This window comes from Vombatus ursinus, unplaced genomic scaffold (assembly GCF_900497805.2).
Source record: "Vombatus ursinus unplaced genomic scaffold, bare-nosed wombat genome assembly UNPS02005659.1, whole genome shotgun sequence".
In the NCBI taxonomy this organism is placed as follows: Eukaryota; Metazoa; Chordata; class Mammalia; order Diprotodontia; family Vombatidae; genus Vombatus; species Vombatus ursinus.
In genome coordinates this window covers 6,293,913-6,317,470 of record NW_020945437.1, presented here as the reverse complement: position 1 = coordinate 6,317,470, position 23,558 = coordinate 6,293,913, and the positions used below count along the sequence as shown (strand labels likewise).

General features: G+C 37.9%; 1 protein-coding gene across 3 annotated transcripts in view; it reads right to left on the bottom strand.

Annotated features, from left to right (window-relative positions):
• Window positions 1-1,668: 1,668 nt before the first annotated feature.
• CTSC (cathepsin C) overlaps window positions 1,669-23,558 on the bottom strand; it is a 45,979-nt gene continuing 24,089 nt past the window's right edge. For all 3 annotated transcript variants that reach the window (XM_027848213.1, XM_027848212.1, XM_027848211.1), the window contains 4 exons: window positions 19,629-19,784; window positions 11,335-11,450; window positions 7,336-7,467; window positions 1,669-3,448 (listed from right to left, as the gene is read on the bottom strand). In XM_027848213.1, the coding sequence (XP_027704014.1) occupies window positions 2,949-3,448; window positions 7,336-7,467; window positions 11,335-11,450; window positions 19,629-19,784 (904 nt within the window). In that variant the 3' untranslated portion in view covers window positions 1,669-2,948. The remainder of the gene's footprint in view (window positions 3,449-7,335; window positions 7,468-11,334; window positions 11,451-19,628; window positions 19,785-23,558) is intronic.

Here is a 23,558-nt window from a genome sequence, read left to right as displayed (position 1 = left end):
AAATGACAAATGCTGGAGAGGATGTAGAAATATTGGGACACTAATGCATTGTTGGTGGAGTTGTGAACTGGTTCAACCATTGTGGAGAACAATTTGGAACTCCACTGAAAGGGCTATAAAACTACATACTCCTTAACTTAGCAATGCCAATACTAGGTGTGTACCCCAAAGAGATGAAAGAAAAGGGAAAAAAAGACCTATATATACAAAGATATCTATAACAGCTTTTTATGGTGGCAAAGAATTAGAAATTGAGAGAATACCCATCAATTGAGGAATGGTTGAACAAGTTGTGGTATATAATTATGATTGGATGCTATTGTGCTATAAGAAATAATGAGCAGAATGCTTTCAAGAAAAACCTGGGAAATCTTATGTGAACTGATACAAAGTCAAGTGAGCAGAACCAGGTGAATATTGTACACAGTAACAGCAACTATGCAAGACTTAACTACTCTGGTCAAGACAATGATCAAAGATAATTCTAAAGGACCTATAATGAAAAATGCTCTCCACCTCCAGAAAGACAACTGAACTCTGCATGCAAATTGAGACATACTTTTAAAAAATTTTTCTTTATTTTTCTTGGGTTGGCGAGTGTTTGTTTTCTTTTGCAACTTGGTCAGTATGGAAATATGTTTTGCATGACTTCACAAGTATAATCATTATCATATTGCTTGCCTTCTTGATTGGTGGGGAGAAAATTTCAAAAACAAATGTTAAAAATGTTTTTTAATGTGATTGTGAAATATTTAACAAAATAAATAAAAGTGTTAAAAAAAAAGACAATTAAAGCTGTCCCAAAGTGGAATGAACTGTCTCCAGAACTTCCAATTATTATGCATCTGATATGTGGCAGGAACAGTGCTAAGCACCAAAGATACAAAGAAAGGTGAAAGACAGACCCTGCCTTCAAAGATCTTATAATCTAATGATGGGACAACCAGTTGTAAGAGATGGATGGTGTAGAGACTGGATGCTCTTCTAAGATTCTGTAAATAGTTGCGAATGTAAATTTTGACAATGTGATAATTCACCTTTATTTTTTTCCCTGGAAATGCCCTTGCCCATGTTACCTTCTCCACGTCAAAGGTATTCCTCTCAGTTCTTTCAGGTGTCTATCTTTTATCTACTAGCTGGACTAAAGCCACAATCTAATGAATTCTGCTTAGGGGCAAATTGTTCTTCCCATTGAACAAAACTGAAATGAAGGGACAAATATAAAAAAATGGCACACTAAATTCCCACGTTAAATAAGCATGCTTTACAACAGTACCCTCTCTGTGCAGTGATATCATCATAGAATACTTTACTCCATTTGAGGGACTTCTATATGCTGAATCTTGCCAGGTCACTGTGGGATTTAAACTTTATAGGTATAAACCCTTTTCCAATTACATAATTTATGCAGTCATTCCTTGTACTCTTAAGAAACAAAGCTGTTAGTTCATACTCAGCTGGTACCCGTAACGAAGCAGGGCAGTAATATGTCTTATAAAGTGGTGTGATTGAGAATATTATGCGTGTGGTTGGCTAATGACCTAGAGAACATAATGAACAGATTTATTATTTGTATTTAGATTTCAAATCTACCTACCTATTATATATGTGTATATATATTATTGACCATCAGTGACTATTAACAAATGAAATTGCCATACACAGTTAAAAAATGTCTGAATTTCATATATTTTCTCTTGTACATACCAGGGAGTAAAGATCAGCATGACTTTTCACATAGAAAAATCCAGACAAAAAGATGAGATTAATTATTATTTAAACTTTGGCATGTAATTCAAGTTTCCTAATCACTTACTGAGCATGAAACACTATGCTAAGAGCTGAGGCATAAAGATGAAAGAACACACAAAGCATTAAAAAAAAGCCCAATTCATGAATTTTCTTCTTGTTCTTCCCGGAAAGCCACCAAGGGAGTGAAACTAGTGCTACTAGTCTTTCTACTCTTAGCTGTATCCTTCACCCTGAATGCTTCTATAGAATTTGCTCTGGCAGTGGTGGTAGAGGAGGGGAAGGGAAGGATAGTTTTCACTGCTGCATCCCACCTGGGGTGGGGGAGAGGGGAGACATGCTAATGCTAATATATGGATAGTAGCATCTTCTTTCTGTTACTGATACTTTCAAGTAGTTAGATTTCATTATTTAAAAAAAAATCACGTTGTTTCGGCTCTCCTAGCTTGGCAAATGGTACACCAGATGAGTCTTTAAGACAGCCCCTTCTAAACACTTGGTATACATTACCAAAATTCACCCATACCCCTCTTCCCCATGTCCATACTCCCTCCAACCCTAGCCTCTGGACCCACAAAGAAAGACAATCAGTCTGCAATCACTCCAGGCATTGTTCAATACTATGAAGGAAGGGACAAAGAAGAGGACAGATATCCATCATACAGATTCAGTAAATAACTCAGTGCTTCGATTGTGAAAATGAATTATACAAGAGTCCCTTTGCTTCCAATAATTTTTAAAGTTCCATGTATAAAAATTCTCTGAAATATACAAGCCATAACACGTCTGAGGTTTCACTTGAACATTTGTTAAGCAAAAAAATCCCTTTTAATGAACACAATCACTCCCCTCTTGATTAATACAACAAAATCCATTTTTGTACAATCTGGCGGTTTTGCAAACATAAGGCACAATTTTTTTTTAAACATCTCTTTAAATTACAAATGACCATTAGCATTCATTTCTCCACTGTTCTCTATAACCCTGTAAACATAATTTAACAGTGTTCTTGATAAAAAAAATTCTTTTGATAGAGACTCATACCCAAAGTGGGGTTGGAGCTTAGTGGGCACCCTTGAGTTTTAAGAGGAAATAATTCATCATGCTCTACACAGAAGCTTTCAAAAAAGCTCTAGTGAAATCTTACATTGTTCCTGAGTTAATCTATGGAGATGGACTGAGATGGATGAAGAAATGCCTCACAATTTGGGAATTGGCATAGCAGCCACAGCTATGCTCTCAATGGCACATTCATCAGTGCCTCGGCGGATTCTGAAGTAGCCACTCTCACCCCAACTTGTCCCCCAACTATTTTTAACTATCCAGTAATCCTCACCACTCTTTTCATCAGTGCCATAGCCTACGAGAAGAACAGCATGATTGGTCAATTCAAAGGGATTAAAAATGTCCCTCAGCCCTGTGTGGTGATAGATGCCTGCTTTGTAGTGAATGAAGTCATCATATACTTCAAAAGCAACGGCCATGGGTCCTTTCTGAATCAGCTCATGTTTCATCAGGGCTTCGTTGCAGCCTCCATAGAAGCCTCCCACATAGTGGTACTCCGAGGTGTAATAGCGAGTGCAGTTTTTTGGGGTACATGGAGAATCACTGGCCTCGTACGGAAAGCATTCCTCTTCCACCAGCCCAAAATCTTGGGCATACTTTCCCCCAATGAGATATGGGAAGCCCCCATCACAGCCTAAGGAGGGTAGTAAAAAAAGCACATTAAGTTATGATCATCTACTGAAAAGATGCCTACTTCTCACTATTCTTCCTTCCTTCCTTCCTGCTGCCCATGAATTAATTAATTTCTCTACATTTCTTAGAAACAGAAAAAGTATGTCTGGCAGGTTTTACCATTTTCCCAGAACTGTCTCCCAGCTAAGCTGGAACAAATTCATAGCAGCAGCATGTGAATTGGGGAACTTTTTATGTTGGGCAATATTCCATCATCGTTAAGTCCCCATGGGGATTTGTACTTATAACCTAGGTTTGGCCTGTTCAAAAAGCTAAAAGGAGAATAAAAAGCAAACTTGTGCTTACAAGTCAAAATTTGGGGGAAGACAAATTTTGACATGTCACAGAGACATAGAATTTAGTGCTTTGAAGGAACCTTACAGGTCATTTAATCTGACTCTCTAATTTTACAAATGAGAAAAATGAGACCAGCAAAGTTAAATGGCTTGCTCCAGAGTACACAGCTAACAAGCAAAAAATTAAATTGAATGAGATAGTATAGCAACAACCAACATTTATAAAGTGGTTTAGGTTTACAAATAACTTAATCTGGCCACAAAGCTAATATTGTCAGATCTGAGATTCGAATTCAGTTTCTCCTGACTCCAGGTCAAAAGATCTTTCTATAATATCAGAACATTAGATCCTTGCTTCTGTGACATGAGCAAAATTCCCCAGGGAAGAACACCTGGGGTGGAGAATCATAAGGATGGTCCCAGACCTTGAATACTTTAGTCACCTGCCTTAGATAGCTTATCTGCTCCTATTTACTCTGCTTATACTCACTGCCCAATCCTCAGCAAACTCCCATAGTCTTACATTCCCAATCCCTGTGATACTGAATCCCTCACTGTCAAAGATCAAACTCCTTCTACCAATGAGGGATGTCCACTTTCTCATCCCCATCAAACTCAACCTTGCCCCCACCATGTTCTATTTCCTACCAGCCAGCTGCTTCCACCATATGCCTTCAGGAACTCCTGCTCTATCATTAATAAATTTTCTTTCATTTTAGACCTTGTCCTTTCACCTTCCTTTCAATTCTTGCTTTCAATGAGGACTAGTTCCTTTCAAATGATGATTCAACCTTGGCTATCCTTTCTCTTACTGGTTGAACCTTACCACGTACTAGTCATGACAGTCAGAATCCTCCTCCCTTTCCATTGTCATTTCCAGACTTCCATTCGACAGCCATTACTTAGCAACCTTCCCTTCTTCCTGCTTCACTCTTTCCAAATTTATCATCCTGGTAACTGATATTTATCGACCCTCAGATATTCTCCCTCCTTTCTCAATGAATTTCTCTTCATGTAGCCTAAAATTGCACTGGCTTTCTTGGCTGTCCCATCCCACTGCTGACCCATAGTCTTACAGTCTTATTATACAAACATACATACAACACCTACATACAGCTTATAGTCCAGTAACCTGGGGTCACAACCCACAATTTAAGAAGTACTGAAGGGGTGGTGAGTGGAAAAGTTTTAGAAGTTCTGCACTAAGGGGCAGCTAGGTGGTGCAGTGGATAGAGCTCCAGCCTTGGAGTCAGGAGGACCTGAGTTCAAATGCGGCCTCAGACACTTGACACGTATTAGCTGTGTGACCCTGGGCAAGTCACTTAACCCTGATTGCCTCACCAAAAAAAACAAAACAAACCAAAAAAAAAAAGAAGTCCTGCACTAAAACACCAAGATTTGTTTTTCAAAGCAATTGTCTATCCATCCATGCCTCTGCCATCTTGTACTTGTGAAAGGGATTTTTGGTCCCCAAATGGAAAACTTTATATTCATCCCTACTGAATTTCATCTTTTTGGATTCAATCCAATGCTCTCACTCTGTCAAGATCCTTTTGGATCCTAACTCTCATCCAGTTGTCCCTTCCTGTTTTGTGTCACCTACAAATCTGATGAGTAAATCATCTATGCCTTTATCCTAATTACTGATGAAAATATCAAATAGCACAGACCCCAGAAATACTCTATTGGAGACCTTTGCCACAATGACATTAAACCATTAATAATAATAACAACAACAATAGCAGAGAACATTTATATAGCACTTACTATGTTCCATCACTGTGTTATGGCACTTTACAACTGTTATCTCACTTGATCCTGACAACTACCCTGGGAAGTGGGTGCTATTACTCCTGACATTTTATAGTTGAAGAAATGGAAGCAAATAGAGGTTAAGTGAATTGCAAATAAGTGCAAGAGGCCGATTCCAGTTAGGTACCTGAGGTCAATTTGAACTCAGGTCTTCCTGACCCCAGGCCTGGTCCTCTATGCAGTGCACCACCTATCTGGCATTAAAAATTACTCTTTGAGTCAGTCTGTCCAATTAGTTCTGAATCCTCTACTATATCATCATCTAATCCATACCTCTTCATCTCTCCATGAGAATAATATGAGAAACTTTATCCAAAACTTTGCTAAAATCTAGGTAGACTATATTCAAAGATGTTCCTTCATCTACCAGTTTAGTATTTCTGTCAAAAAAGAAAATAAATAGATATGACCTATTTCTGAAGAAGCCGTGCTGGGTCTTTGTAATCACCGCTTGCTTTTCTAGAATTTTCCCAGAAATCAAAGTAAATCCCACTGACCTACAGTTTGCAGACTCTTCTATTCCATTTTTTGAAAATCTGGACAAAATTTGCCCTTCTCCAACTTTGTGGTGCCCTCTCTCATTTTCCATGAACTATTGCAACAACTTATTATTCAGTCTCCCCTCCTTGAATCTCTCTCCACCCCATTCTATCCTCCACATAGCTGCCAAAGAGCTAAGGCATATTTCTGAACATGTCACCCCACTGCTCAATGATCTTCAATGTTTCCTCCATTTTAAGGCTAGAATCAATTATGAAGTCTTCCATTTGGTATTTAAAGTCTTGTGCAAACTGACCCTTCTTATCTTTGCTACTTATAAAATCCATTCCTCTATGCATATACTCTATGGTTCTTCCAAATTCAGTTACTCTCCCTTCCTCATACATTATACTTCATTTTTTTTCCTACCATGTCATTCCATTGACTGTTCTCCAACCCTGGAATGTGCTCCTTCCTGACCTGTACCTCCTGCAAGTCAGAGTTTCCTTCAAATTTCAATTCAATTACCATTTTCAGCATAAAGTCTATCCTGACACCCCCCCCCCCACAAGCAGTTGGAGCACTCCCTCTCCAAACTACACTGTGTTCACTTTTAAAAAAATATTATAGATATAGTTATATCTGTATATGCTGCACCCCTTTTCCTTGCTAGGATATAAGTTCCTGGGATGCAGGAATTGTTTTCCCTTTTGTGTCTATATGCCTAGCATTTAGCACAGGGCTTGGTATATACTAGTTGCTTAATAATTGCTTGCTGATTTACTCATCTGTAAAATGAAGAGTTTGGACCAGATAACCTCTAGAGTCCTTTCTAGATCTAAATCTATTCTTCTATCCTCCCCTGACTGATTAATTCACCATGTTGTCTCTTAGTGGTTATGTAAAGTGCTTTGCAAATCAAAGAGCATACAAATATGAGTTATCATTTTGTTTTTATTAAGTATCATATTCAAGTTCTAAAGTCAGTCATTGTTCCACTACACCATGCCTGTAGCTTTCAGGCAAAGCTTAATGGGCCTCATGGGAATATTTCTGGTTCATCTCATGGATGCCCACAGAAAAGGAAAGGGCCCCTTTCCTATGTGGCTCATGCAGTATTCAACAAATCTTAGTGATCAATTATAATGGGCCCTTTATCACATTACATTTTCTTAGCTGCAATTTAGCCAGAGGCATTTAACATGCTACATAAATGTTATTAATAATTATTAATTGTCATTAATAATTTTTTTATTATTACCTTGAGAATATTCGCTGCAAGACACGATCAGCTGGGGACTTAACACTGGCGACTGGGAATTATTGGTTAGGATACGAATTCTTGACTCCAGCATACCCATGGAAGCAAAAGCATAGCAGCTGCCACACTTTCCTGGAGAAACAGAAAGGGACAGACAAGATATGTGAATCCTTCCAAGTGTCATCCTTCCATGCAGTCACACAGAATCACAACTACATGGCCAAGCAGTATGTAAAACTCATTATCCTGTTAATGTCTTTTTAAAGGCTTAGCACCATACAGAAGACGCAACTGGGACTTCATAATTTTCCTTTAGATTTTCTTTTAATCTTTTCTTCTTTCTCTCAGGAAGTTCAAACTCAAACAAATGTCAGGCAAAAAAGCTTCAGGAGGTACAGAGAGTGTGTTTAGTATCGGGCTACATGGGCTTATGACCAGTCATGAGGGGATGGTTTGGGAGGAGGTGACCCCTTTAAGAGAGCTTGCCGGTGTGTTTGTGAGAGATGGAAAAGGAGAGAATCAGAAAATGAGTATGGAATAAGATTGGTTGGTTGTTGTCTTTCATTCTCAAAGAGGATCAAAATGATATCATATGTAGAGGTCAAAGTACAGTGTGTCCAACTGTGACTCATCAGACCAATATGAGCTCGGAAGGCTCTGCCACAGGTGAGACACAAATGTCCATACGAGCATTTGGAGCAGAGATGTGGTTAGAGATTCAGGGTCGAAAAGGAGTGTGAAATATGGTTAGAGATTCATAACTGGAAGACCTTAGGGACCATCTAGTACAAGCATCTCATTTTATAGATGAAGAAACTGAAGCCCAAAGAGGTTAGAGGCTTTGTCCAAGGTCACCCAGGTAGCAAGTGGCAATATTGGGACTTGAACCAAGGTCACTTGACTCCAAATTTAACATCTTCTTCAATGCACCACCCTGCTTATTTTGCCAGGGCAGATAGGGTTAAATCATAACCAGTTACTCACCAGTAGCAGGAGAAGAAGACAACTAGTAAATACTCCCCTCAACCCTCATCCAATTGCTTCATATCCCTATCAATTTTCAAATGAGTTTCTCCTCTATTCCTCAAAGGGAGATATATTGGGCTCTTAGATCTTTAAATTTACCTCCAATCCTGTGGGAAGACTTTATCTGTCTTTATTGGATAGCTACAAGGTACAGTGATAGAGCACTAGACCTCAGGGAGAACTGAGTTCAAATCTGGCCTCAGACACTTACTAGCTGAGTGACCCTGGGTAAATCACTTAACCTTTGTATTCCTTGGTTTCCTCATTTGTAAAATGGGGATAATAGAATCTACCTCCCAAAGTTATTGTGAAGATAAACTGAGCTACTTGTAAAGCACTTTACAAACTTTGAAGTGCTAAGTAAATACTGGCTATTATCACTGAGCTATAGCCACAGCAGCTGACTGTTCATCCTATCAGGAGATCAGTACTCTAGTCCAAGGGTGGCGAACCTGAGGCCTCGAGGCCACGTGTGGACCTCTTGGTCCTCAAAGGGGCTGCACTTGAGGACCTAGAGGGCTTCACATGTGGCCTCGAGGCCACAGGTTCCCCACCCCTGCTAATCTTTGCTTTAACAGTAACATATTATATTAATTTAAAATTAACATAACAACTTTACATAACTGAGTCACATTTTCCTTATCTGTAAAAAGACCACGTAAGGTTAGATGCTCTCTCACGTCCCTTCCAGCTTTCTAACTATGTAATTCTTAAGAAAAAGCATTCAGAATCAGGACTTCAATGGGACAGAGGAGCTTTCTGCCTATCTCTCCAAAAAATCCCTGGAAGAAAACAAATAGACTGGCCTCTTAGAACTGACTCTATATGGCAAGAACCAACCAAGCAACCAACCTTATTCCATACTCACTTTCTGATGCTCTCCTTGTCTGTCTCTCATAAACACACAGGCAAGCTCTCTTACAGGAGTCTCCTCCCCCTCCCCAACCATCCCCTCCTTCAAGCTGAACAGAGTTCCTAGAGTAAACGTAACATATTAGGAGATAAAGATGTCCATTGCTTTTGCTACTGGTTACTTTTCTTTAATAAATGTAGAATCTCAAAGATGATAACATGAATAGCATACACAAATTATTCCTAGGCTGGGAGAAGCAGAGACTATATTAGCTCCTTTTGATCCGGGGAACTTACCTTTTTTCCTCTTAAATATAGAAAGAACTGAGCTTCAAATGGGTTCAAATGCATGCTGTTCTGATTTAGGGAGAGCCTTTTCTGCCCAACATGAAAAAAAGACTGGGCTGCCTCCACCGTGGGAAAGGGCCCTGCTGTTCTCTGGAAGGAGAAGCTGTGGATTTCCTTGCGCTATGGTTGATTCTACGAATTCTGCTGATTCCTGGGGTTGATAGAATGCTGACATCTTTACAGTTAGCACAAATTTCCAAGTTGCCCAGATGAAGGAAGAGAAAATCAAAAGAATTAGTCCCTGTTTTCCCCCTCTTTAAAACACTAAAAATCAAGAGGAAGTCAAAAGGAGAAGTTGTGGAAGCTCTGTTTTTCCAAGTATCTGTTGGTGTAGGTTATGGGTGAGTCCAGAGTCACATTGTGTCTTTTCTGCAATAAAGGAATGTCCAAAATACCAAAATGAGAATAATGAGGTGACTGGAACAATGCTAACCCGGGCCAGAAGGAAATCATACCAAAGGGCTAGCTTTAGGAGCTTCCTTCTAGTTTTTTGCCTCTTAAATGAGTGCCTCTAGTAACAAGGAATCTCTTCTTTTGTCACTTATATCTCCAGCTAAATCACTCCTATCTCTTTCAGTCCTCCCTCATCTTTATTTCTATCATCCCATAGAGGCCCATTCCCAAAGAAGGTACGGCAGGGAGCACTGAAACTATACAGACTTTCTGACTTGATATAACTGGTATTTACATAATGCTTTCAGGTTTGCAAAGTGTTTTACAAATACTGTCTCATTTTATCCTCACAACAAGTAGGTGATATTGGTGATACGATCGTCCTCATTTTACAGATGATAAAATGGAGGCAGACAGAGATTAAGTGACTTGCCCAAGGTCACACAAGAATTAAGTGTTTGGGCTTGGATCCGAACTTTCTGACTTGAGGTCCAGTGCTCTAACCATGGTACCTCCTAGCTACCTCTAAATGGCAGGGAGGGTTGGCCTTTAGGAAAAGCAGTAAGATAAAGTCTCTGACATTAAAGTTGAAGTCATTGGCCTACAGATCCAGAACCTGGAGGGACCTCAGAATCCACCACGTCCAACCCCTTCATTTTATAATTGAGGAAATTAAGGAACGGGGAAATAGTGATTGCATAAGATCAAGACACTCACTGGGACTCGGGAAGGTGATAAATCTAATTAAATTGGGTATACAATACTAGATATTTAACTATTTGTCCAAGAAAGGTGAAGAACAATTGGCCATATATGTGGAGAATTTATGGGACCCCCAAAAGACATTTACTAAATGTGCTGGTTTTCAGATGACAAACTCCACACCTATTTCATAGTAAAAGATCAGTCACGTGTAGAGTGATTAGCTCCAAAATGATCCTAAAAGTAATAAACCTGAGCATACCATAAATAATTGGTCAAATGACTACTGACTAAAAATAGAGGATAATTTGCTGCCAGAACTGATTGGGGGGAAAATTATTAAGGTCACACCTCTTCTACCAAATTTATACAAATAACTTGTGAAAGTCCAGTTGCTTTGGAGAAGCATGGCTCCAATCAAAGTCCTCCATTTGGAAAGTCAGGTTACAGTTAACTTAGCAATGTGACCTTTAAGTTGGCAAAGCCCCATTGCATGCTCGAATTCTTAAATATTAGCTAAGCGCTCCGGGACAGTGGGTAGATCAGAGATCCAATGACACTCTCCAATATAACAAAACCAGGTTACCTATTTGCAAAGGGAAAAGCAAGTCCTTTTAATCCTAAACTGTCAGCAATCATTCCTTCCCAGATTCAGATCCAAAGGGACATTTTTTTTACCTTGGTTTCGAACAGGGCTAACATAGTTGACACCATTAACATTTCTCCAGTCCCAAGACTTTGGCAGAGTTACAGTTTTTTGAAGTACTTCATGGGTCAATGGTGCAGGTTTTGGTCTGAAAAAGAAATATACATAGATCAGCGTTTAGTCAAGCTTCAGTTATTCATTTTGTAGATTATGCATATCCTCCATCTTTATTACCACAGCTACTCCAATAGCTTGGATCCTAGGCCAACCACAAGGAAGGTGGATGAGTAAATATGTATGTGTGTGTGTGTGTGTGTGTGTGTGAATGAGACTGACCATGTATTTCTAATTACATTATAATAAGAAGTAATTTGGAGATCAGTCATCGTTTTTTGTTTTCTCAGACTTTGTTTTCTTGCATTAATATAGAGAATGGAAAGCTGACACTGTGGTTTGCCATGTGATAAGTCAAAAAACATTCAATTCAACAAACATTTATTTAGTACCGATTACCTAGCACCTGGGTAATCGACATCTTTGACACACCTTTACATCTTACGTTTTCTCACTTTCCTCTAACAAGTTTTAACAAGGGAATGGGGCAGGTAAGATGGCCAATAGCCATGATAGAGAGAGAAGGAAAGATGAATAGTTGGAGACACCCTAATACATTTATATTAAGGCATGACTAAACTGTAGTTAGACTAATCGGGCAAGATATACATGAAAATCAGGGTCATAACTTTAGTCACGGCTCATGTAACATAGCTTAGAGACAGCAGGTCTGTGGACAGACAAATGACTGAACTTGCTGTGTATAATTAAGGAGGTTAGGGGAGGAGAAAGGAAAAAAAAACCCAACCCTAAACAAATATATTAGCAGCTCAGTTGATCCACAGATTGATTTAGACCAGTCGCCAATTCATGCTTTTGACAAGATTTCTACAGGCTAAGGGTTCTTAAGCTGGGGTGCATGAACTTTAAAAAATGTTTTTTGGGGAGCTATATTTCAAAATAATTGATTTCCTTTTAATCTAATGCATTTTTATAAATTTTAAACATTACTCTGTGAAGGGGTCCAATAGGCTTCAAAAGACTGCCACAGAGGTCCATGGCACAAAAAAGGATAAGAAGCATTGCTGTAAGCCTTTATCATCCCCTCTAACCACCCCCCCTTTCTTCCATATACTTCTTTTTGTAAGAGAAATGTGCCAATTTCTAAACAGAAAGGAAGAAAGAAATGAAACACCACAAGATGAATATCATAATATACTTAGAAATTTCCAAAAAATGGTCAACATCACCTATGCAGCTACCCATACAGGAATGCTATTTCCAATGCAAACGCCTTTGTGGTTCATATTTGGATGTGGCCCTTGGGAAGACTAGTGATACTTTCACCATGAACTATATGCTAGTGTTTCCATTTGATACAATTGAATTTGGTACGTTTTACTGCTGCATTGTGCTTGGTGCTGTGAACAATAAAAAGATAACTAAGACATAGTCCCTGTTCTTGTACTAAAATCTAACATGTAAAGTATATAAGCAAAACTGACATGCGAGGGGGTATGGTTGTTGGTAGTTATATATGATTATCTTCCGAGCTTTATAGAATAGGGTTGAATTGCTAAAGAGTTAAACATTAAAATTTCAATGGACGTGATTTTTTTGATGTGGAATTCCTTTCAGTAATGAAAACTACTCATCCACGCTTTCTCATTCTGTTCATATTCTTCCATACATATTCTATCGAGGATCTACCTACCGCGCATCAAGCCCATGGTTTGGGACTTCTTATGTGTCACGGATACCAACAGAGCACATAGGCTACCTCTTATCCATCCTTTGCTCACACCTCCTTTTCCAATCATACATTTCTCTAATAATATCCCCTTTACATCCATTCTGACTATAGCTTATCACTGGATATATGCTACAGCCTACTTCTACCTACCATGTATCTGTTTCTCCATTGCTTTCTGGGTAACCTGCAATTTTAGCTTCTCAAAGACTGTGATGTTTCAAAGTTCACAACCACAGAGAGGAGAAATGGTCATCACTGGGAAAATATTTGTGTTAAAAGGGTAGACATTATACTGGGGAACAGTTTATGACTAGTACAAAGCATTACATAGTGTCTGAAATGCAATCCAACCCACTTTCTTCATTTGTTTCAATTCTGGCCCAATTTATTGCCCACCTGAGGAATCTGTCCCAAACTTATGTACACATATACTGATTCATTTATCTTTTCCTTTACTATCAGGCCAATCACTTTATTATTCATTGTATCGGGTAAGTCTCTTAACATCTCTAAGCCTCAGTTTCTTTGTCTGTAAAATAGGAGGATCAAATTTAATAACATGTAATGCACTTTGCAAACCTTAGAGTACTACATAAACATTAGTTATTATTATCATCTAATTGAGGAAGTCTTATGAAGTTCTGGATCATGATACAATCAATATCATGTCATTAGCAAATAAAATCATCTAGAGAACATCATTATTTACAGGATGCTCTTCTTTAATCAATCAGCAAGTATTTATTAAGTGCCTACTATGTGTCAAGCACTGGCCTAAGTTCTAGAGATTCCATCATTGGGAGACATTCTCCATGGCAATGACAAACTCTTATGGCAAGCGTATGTCTCCCAATTTAAAGCCTCAACTAATATAAATAACCATATGGTTATTGAACAAATTATTTTGTGGCTGAATTTGTCAAGGATTCTTACACGATCTTAATCTATGCATACTAATGCCCTTGAAGCCCTGCCTTTAAAATCAATTTACTCTACAAGGTCAATAGCTTTTTTAAATAAAGAATAAACATAGTAGAATCTTATATTCTTTGCACCTTTCAGTCAAGTGTGTGACTATACAGATTTAATGTACTATAGGATATGTGAAAAACTATATGTCATATATAGACTTGACCTGTTTCATCAGTTTCATAAGAGATCACTTAATCAACAATTATTTAGTGATTACCTATGGTAGAAGTTAGGCAACACACTGGATAGAGCACTACATTGGGAGTCAGGAAGATGTTAGTTCAAATTCAGCCTCAGATTAGTTGTAAATTGTTGGACAAATCACTTAACATCTGCTTAGCTCAATTTCCTCAAGGATAATACTAGCATTTATCTCTCAGAGTTGTTGTGAGGACAAAGTGAGATAATATTTGTAAAGTACTTAGAATAGTGCCTGACACATAGTAGGCGTTATGTAAGTGCTTGCTGTTGCTGCTGCTGTTGTTATTATTTACAGCACTATGCTAGGTACTAGAGAGAGGAGGAGAGGGCAACATGGTCCTGGCCATCAAAGAGTTTACAATCTGTCTTAAAAAGAGAAAGAGGTCACCAAAACACTGGGCATATTTCTGCAGAAGGATTTGGGGTAGAGGAGGGACATGATTGAGTCACACAGGATAAGAATAGGGTAGCTTGCATTATAAAATGATGTAAGAATACCTCAATAAGCAAGTTTTATGTTAGGTTCCATGAACTTTTTTTTTTAATGTTTTGTTAACTGCATTTCAGTGTAAGTGGTTTCCTTTGTAATTCAATGTATTTTATGAGTTCAAAAAGTTTATTCTGAGAAGGGTCCACAAGCTTCACTAGACTGCCAAAGGAGCCCATGTTTAAAAAAAAAAAAAGGCAAAACCCAACAAAACAAAACAAAACAAAACAACAACAACAAAAAATTAAGAACTACTGCCTTAGACTGATGAGATATCATAAGTAAACCAAATAAAATGTCATGTATTTTGCAAACCTTAAAGTGCTATCACCATTATTATCATAATCTCCTGTCTCCATGCCTCTGCACTGACTGTACCCCTTGCCTGAAATGCACTCCTTCCTCAATTCTGTCTCTTTAAATCACTAATTCCCTTCAAAGCTCAGCTCTATCTCCATCCACTATGAGGTTATTCCTTATCCTCCCTATTTCTCCAATCCCTCTGAAATAACTGCATATATTGTGTATATCTTTTATACATCACATATGTATATATTGGTTCCCCAACAAAATAAAAAGCCCCTCAAGGACAGAACTTGTTGCATTTTCATCATCACGACCACAATACCTAGCACAGTGCCTGAGGTTTAATAAATGCTTTTTGATTGATTGATAAAGATCATTGATCCACCAAAAAAAATCAAAGCACATTTTATCTTGACTAATGTTTTTGCTGATTTAGGTTTTTTTTTCCCCCCAAAAAACACTATCAAATCATCCTTAAATAGAGATACAGTCTAATTGGGGGAGAGATGATAATTAGAGCACAATTATATTCTTACTGCCAATATAGTCATGGGCTTCAGAAAGAGAGTACTGAGAGTCATAAATATCCTATTTATTCCACAAGGAATTGGGAATGTCAATATTAAAATTAATTAGGAGTTAATTAGGAATTAAAATTGCAGGATGGAAATTGGGTGTTTCTTTAAGGGGTTAAAATACTAACAGCAATAATAAATTTACACCTTTCAAAGTGTTTTTACATCCATGATCTTATCTGCTCCTTGCAACCAACATGTTTTATCTCTAAAAGCAGCTAAAAGTCAACACAACCATTTCCACCTCAATAATTTTCTCTTTGTTCAACATCTCCCAAGCTCAGTCCTTCTATTTAGCCTCATAAGTGTATATTCTGAGTACAGACCGCCCCTCAAAAGAAAAAAAAATGGAGCAAACACAAGAGGCCAAGGGAAGATTTTTCTTCCTCAGAATCACTTTGGTTTGCAATTCTTAACAAAACAGATCTTTCCGTCTATGTGTCTGTGTTTTGTTAGGCCAGGAACATCTGTCTCCTCTCACTGTGTGCACCTAGATATCCAGACACTAATGAGAATACATAAGAAGACAGTTCTATAGGACTAACTTTAGATGGTATTCTTATCTGTCCCTTTGTCTACCACACTTAAATAATAATTAAAGAAATCATTCTTTTTAATTAAGACTGCAAAAAAAGAGGGAAAAAGAGTGTAGAAGTATTACTGTCGTTGTTAAAAGTGATATTTAAGTTCAGAGAATCCAAGGACTTTATCTGAGAGGCAGAAGAAGAAAGCAGGAAGGTAGAGGCCAATTAAAAAAGAAAAGAAAAGAAATGCTACAGGCAGGTTCAGAACAGATTCCCCAACTAAAATAGGTCATAAAGTACCATTTCAGGGAAGCTAGGTAACTGTAGTGGCTCACGCCCTGGATTGTAAGTAAGGAAGACCTGAGTTCAAATCTTGTACCCAACACGAGCTGAATGATCCTGGGGAAGTCACCTTTTTGTTCCTCAAGTTTCCCCACCTATAAAATGAGGATAACAATACCCCCTACCTCACAAGGTTGTTGTGAGGATCAAATAAGATAATCCATATAAAAAGCACTTTTCAAGCCTTCAAGTTCTATATAAAAGTTAGCTATTATTCTAAATAATAATGAGACATTTCTATTTGCTCTGAGGTTTATGAAGTGCTTTTCAAACCACCATCCTGCAAGGTAGGCTGTGCAAAGATTATTCTTCCCACTTTTCAGATGAAGAAACCCAAGCTTTAGGGACAGGAAGTGATTTGCCTATCACCATACAGTTGGTATGTATTAGAGGTGGACTTACAACCCATACTTCCAAGCTCTAGGCCCCATGCTGATTCCAAACTTAATACATGCTCCTCAGCCTTGCCTTGAAATATTCTTCAAGACTTTGTGCAAATCCTTTCTCCTCCAGCTCCCAGGCCATTTCAGACTTTGGGAAAGAGCAATAGATTTGGAATCAGAAGACCTGGGTTCAAAGTAAGCCTCCATTACCTTCATGGCCACAGGCAAGCCACAGTCTCTCTGTATTTCAGATTCCTTACCTATAAAATGAAGTAGTTAAAGTAGATAGACTCTTCAGGCCCTTCCAGCTCAAAAATCTATGAATTCTATAAATTCTATTCCTCATTTTCCAGAGTTTTCAATAGCAGCTAATCACTTACTGTTTTGGGACACCTCTTGTATTTCCATCATCATTGATATTTAGCTTTTCATGAATGTGTGCATTGCTCTCTGTTTGATGTCCTCAACCATTCTAATTTGGTGAGATCTACCAAAGTTTAAGCTCTATTGATATTGCCTTTAAAAATCCATGGCTAATTCTGAACCTTGATTAGACAGCAGAATACTACAGGAGAAGACAATAGTAACTCCTTTGTATGACGATAACCACTGGAAAGGGGTAAAAACAATATTATACATTATAATAGAAAACATACTGGTTTTTGAAACAGAAGACTTGGAATTGAATCTCATCTCTTCCACTCATTCTCTGACTTTTGAGTAAGAGGACTTGAGTATATTTCTGATCTGGGTCAAATTACTTACCCTGTTTTGGCCCAAGTTACTTACTTCACTTGTAAAATGAGAGGGTTGGACTGTTGAAATATTTTTAAAAATGCACAGAAGGGAATAGAAGAAAGTTCAGAAAGAAGAACAGACTATTTGTTTGTTTTGACAAATAGGGCAGTTTTGAAAGTAAAGTATGAAATTTATTATATTCTTTATTTTTAAAGCAAGCAGAATGAAAGGGATATTCATAGTGTCACATGCTATTTTTCTTTTTCTTTTTGTATTCTGTGTGTTTGGAAATGTTCTTTATTGTATGTTTAAATTCAGAATAAAAATAATGAAAAGTAAATAAAAATGAGGGAGTTGGGCTGGGTGACCTCTAAGGTCTTTTCTGTTTCCAAATCCCTGATCTTTTGATCCTAATGTGTTCTGAGGTCTCCAAGGGGACCTTATGTAATAAAGTATTCATGGAGAAGATGGTATTGAAGTTGGATTTCTAGGGATTGGTAGAATCTAAATAGCTTGAAATGTGGGAGAAGGTTTTCATTGAACATAGAGCAGCATTAGGAATGGAAAGGGAACTACAGCATTAATTGTTCAGGGGATGGAAGTAATCCACTTTGGATGAAGACAGAGGAGGAGTGTGAGGTAAGGAAAGTCAGTGATGAGGGCAGAGCAAGACTGTATAATCATGAATACAAGTATTTGAACAGTCAGTACAGTCATAAGGAGTACTTACCTCTAAATTACAATCTTATCTTTGGGTGGGAATGGAGAGAAATTAACAGGCAAAACCAAGTGATTAAAGGACAAGAAGGATTCTGATAACCAGAAATTTGCAGGGGCAGAATGGGGGAGGGAGTGAAGGATGAAAGGAAGGCATTGTGGGAAATGGGCATTTTTAAAGAACTGGCAAGTATTCCAGCCTGCATGAAAGCAGGGTTTGTTTAGATGATTAAACTGTGAGGGCAAGGACTCTCTTTTTTCCACCTCTTTTTGTATCCCCAGCACTTAGCACAGTACCTGGAACATAGTACCTGCTATTGTTTGATTTTTGAAGTGAGAGAAGATCTGTTTGGAACATATTATAGAAGGCCTTGACCACCAAGCTGAGGAGTTGGGATATTACCATTACTATTATTTTTAAACAATGGTAAGAATAATGACTAACATTTTATATAGTGCTTTATAGTTTGCAAAGCACTTTATAAGCCTTTTCTCATTTAATCCTTATAACAACCTTGGCAGGTAGGTGTTATTGTTATCTTCATTTTTCAGATGAAGAAACTGAGGCTGGCAATGGTTAAGTGACTTGTCCAGGGTCACTCAGCTCATAAGTTTTGAGGCTGAATTTGAATTCAGGTCTTCCTGACTACAAGTCCAAGAGTCCTCTATCTACTGCTCCATTAAGCCAATTTTACTCTTTTAGGTAATAGGGAAGTCATTGAAGATTGTTTGTATTATAGGAGATTAACTTGGTGCCTCTGTACCTGATACAAGATAAAAAGCAAGGAGATCATATGTGACTGTTCAGTTGTCCAGGTGAGAAATAATAAGGGTCTTAACTAGGGTGGTAGTAGTGTGGTGGAGAAAATGAGATGGATTCATCAATCAATTAATCAATTAATTAATCAAGAAACACTTATTAAGATACTATTAAGTACTAAGATGTAGAAGTTGGGAATGCAAAGACAAAAATAAAACAGTCGCTTCCTTAAGAAGTTTATATTCTGTGGAGGATGGGGGTGGGGAAAGGAGACAAAATGACATATATAAGTATATACAAAATATACGTAAGAAGCGAGAGATACTCCAAAAGATCTAGTAAGACTTGACTAATGTTTGGGTGGAAGATAGGAGAGCATGTGATTTTCAAGATAAGGTGACTAAGGGAATGGCATCTAGTGCCATTAATAGAAACAAGCACGTGGGGAAAAGGAGCAAACAAGATATCCAATGGTTTTGAGCTCTTAAAGAAGATAGAATTGAGAGGGTATTACCTGGGGAATGGATAACTGTGGCCACCACTTCTCTTAATTATTTGATCCAGATTAAATTTTTCATATTCCTCATACACGGTAGCAGTCCAGGAGTTCTGAGCAGTGTTGATGGCATTCACAAAGTCATAATTGTATTTGTAACGTTCCTGTAAATACCTGCAAATGAATTAGAACTTTCAGTTTATAATCTTTACTACTTTCAGAACCAAAGCCCCAAAATCTTTCATAACAAATTTCTTAGTGTATTGCTCAGACCTTTTCTCTGCACTACAAGTTGGTGGATGGTACAGTTGACAGCATGCTAGGGGAGTCAGGAAAACAAATTCAAATTCTGCCTCAGATACCTAGCCAAGGTATCAGCCAAGGTTTCCTAATCTGTAAAACAAGGGGATTGGATTCACTGGCCTTCAAAGTCATTTCCAACTCTAAACCTGGGATTCTATTTAGATCTCTCTCCCTGAAATCAAAGTTATTGTTCTAATTCTCCTTCTCCCATTAGACTGTAAGTTCTTTGAGAGCAGGAACCATGTTTTATGTGTCTTGGGATGCTGAAAGTCCAGCACATAGCCTTATCTATTGTAGGTGCTGAATAAATGTTGAATTGGAATGACGTGCCTGCCAGAGCACATGGCACTAAAAACCTGTGGCATGAGTGATGACAAGATGATGACAATGATAAACATTTGTATAACATTTTAAAGTTTGCAGAGCATTTTACAAATATTATTTCATTTGTTCCTCACAACAGCCCTGAAGGTGGGTGACATCATTATCCCCAATTTACTGAGCCAACCAAGTTAAGCAATTTGCCCAGGAGTACACAGCTGAAGTTCTGGATTTGAACTTCCTTTCAAGTGCAAGACAATTCTGCATGATGTAAAACCAATAAAGACTATATATTTACAAAGCAGATTAGATGAGGAAGGGAATGGTCATCAGCACAGCATTCCTCAAACTGAAGGAGATCATCCTGGGCATTAAAAATGGAATTTGATTTTCCAAGATTCAATTCACATGACTTTTCAAGATACACATATTGCATGTTATGTGGCTTGTCTGCATTTTTACACATCTAAATGGTGTTATTTTTAATTCTTTTTTTTTCTATATTTTGACATTGTGTACATGCCACTAAAAGCCCTGATGTTATCTTCTGAATTGTGTATTGGAAAACACATTGAACTTGGGGTCAGAAGGCCTGAGTTTGTTACTCTTTGACAGTGAGCAGTTACCATGTGCAAAGAGCATTGTTCTAAGGTTCTATGGATACAAAGATAAAATCAAAAGTATTCCCTGTCCTAGGAAATGTACACTTTACTATCAAAAATAAAGACTGATCAGTTACCACAGAAGTGGAAACAATAACACTAAACAACACTTCCTTCACAGAGACTTAGTTTTCTCATCCAACACATGAGAGAATAATGAAACTTATGGGACAGTTAGGTGGCACAATGGATAGCATGCCAGGTCTGGAGTCAGCTTCCTGAGTTTAAATCTGGTTTCAAACTTACTAGCTGTGTGATCCTGGGCAAACCTTGTTTGCCTCAGTTTCCTCATCTGTAAAATAAGCTGAAGAAGAAAACTGCAAACCAGTATCTTTGCTACAAAAACCCCAAATGGGGTCATGAGAAGTCAGACACAACTGAAATGACTGAACAACAAAAACAAATTCAACTTACACTACTGACCTCACAGGGTTGTTGGGAAGAATGCATTTTGTAAAAATCAAAACAAAACAAATTTTAAAAAAAACTATGTAAATGTGAACAATCTTTTCTTCTCCCTGCCCCCCCAATCCCTAACACCCACAAATACCCAGAAATTGGATGAGTTAATCATACGGTAGAATTACTAGTCTTGGAAAAAGAAGATCTGGCTCACCCCCTTATTACCTGCGGGACTCTGGGCAAGTTAATTGTGCTCTCTAAGGCTAGGTTTCCTTTTTAGTAAAAATAGAATATTTTTACATTCACAAGACTACAAATGATCACCCTCTGGGTTTACCAGCTTTGTAAACATGTTTTCTTCTTTCTTTTTTCTTTCTTTCACCATCCTGGGTTTACTCTAAGTGGTACAACCTGTATCCAAATGATGAGTGTTATGTAAATAAACTTTAAACCTTTGTAAACCTCAAAAGTGCCAGAAAATGAGAGTATCATCATTATCACCACCATCATCAAAAGTATTGTCTTCATAAAGGATTGTTTTAGGATGGGGAAGTGAGCTCAGCAAAATTTCAGCTCAGTATCAATCCCATAACACAAGTGCCTCTAGAGAGAATCTTAATATAAATAACTCCATGGCTAAGCTATTTTAGACAATCTCTTTTACCACACCCAGAACAGGAATTGCTGTTAAGAGCACAGAATCTGAAGCCAATGACTTAATAAACTACTGAGTGCATCTTGAACCAATACTTTGCTTCATTATCAGGAAAGGAAACAGCATGGCTTTAAATAAGCACTTTGCTAAAGGACAACACTAGGGAATGTAATTTGTTTTTAGTGAGAATATGTAATAGCTATTAGACTTCTAAGTCAGAAAGACCATTCCAGAAACCAGGAATCCAGGCTATTTTTTTTTAGGGGTGAGAAAAAATATCATTTTACTATTATATTAGTAACAAATTGTTAAATTGGGATCCAGGCTTTTCTCCTTTGTTTCTTCATTGAGACCCAGCTCTGGTGGAAGGTCAGCCTCTGAAGGACATGACTGATTGAGATTACCTCTATCCCTCAGGGTACAAACTGTTTGATCCCGCGCCTGACCCCACCCAATTAAAAGACTTTACTTCTGTTTAGGGTATAAAGAGAATTCAGTGTAGGCAAATTCTTACCCCAAGGAAAAGAGCCTTTTACCTTTCCATTAGAGTTTAGGGTGATCCAACTCAAGAAGGAGAAAACCGACCAGAGTGGTCTGGATGGAAATGGGATTCCCCTGTCCAGATTGCTGGAGATGGCCAAATCTCAAAAGCCAGCCAGTTCTCAACAGGAGGGACTGAAAACTTGTAACCTATCTCCTCATTAAATGTCCACCAATCAGGGGTCAATTTTCAGTTGTCAATTCCCTTTTAAGGATTATTTAAAGCTTTTCAGACTTTCCACGTCTTTGCTTGCTGAGAGAAACCACTGTTCATCGATTTATCGATTACTGGCTTGTCTAATTGATAAATTGATTATTAATTACCAGAAACTCTGTCTCTCAGATTTTTTCATTCATCACAGAGGGGTGAGGTGGTGGATGGAAGGTAATATAGAATGATGAATGACTCTTAAAGGTGAGGAATGTATAAAAGGACTTGATGCAAAATCAGCTTTCATTAATAAAAGGCAGTTTTCAGCTAGTAAATAGGTTGGGTTTCAAAAAACTTAGCTGGGTGTTTTTCAGCTAGAAAATATAAATGTTCCAGGTCAATCCACAAAAGCCTATTTCATCTACAGTATGGCTGAAATACTGTTCATTCACATGGAAAAATAATAGATATTCCTTATAGCTCAGTAAAATTCCATTAAGCAGAATATAAAGGCTACAGAGAAGCATGGAAAGATATAAACTGATGCAAAGTGAAATAAGCAGAACCAAGAAAAAAATATATGCCGTGACTACAACAATGTCAATGGAAACAACAAAGACAATCAAAAACTTATGTTGCAAAATTACAAAGAATAGGCATGGATCTAAAGAAGAGATATGAGGGGCAGCTAGGTGGCGCAGGGGATAGAGCACCGGCCCTGGAGTCAGGAAGACCTGAATTCAAAGCTGGCCTCAGACCTAACATTTGACACTTACTAGCTGTGTGACCCTGGGCAAGTCACTTAACCCCAAATGCCTAAAAATAAAAGATAAAATAAAGAAGAGATATGAGAAGTCACCACCCATAATCCTTTGCAGAGGTGGGGATCCATAGGTATGGAACATTTCATGTAC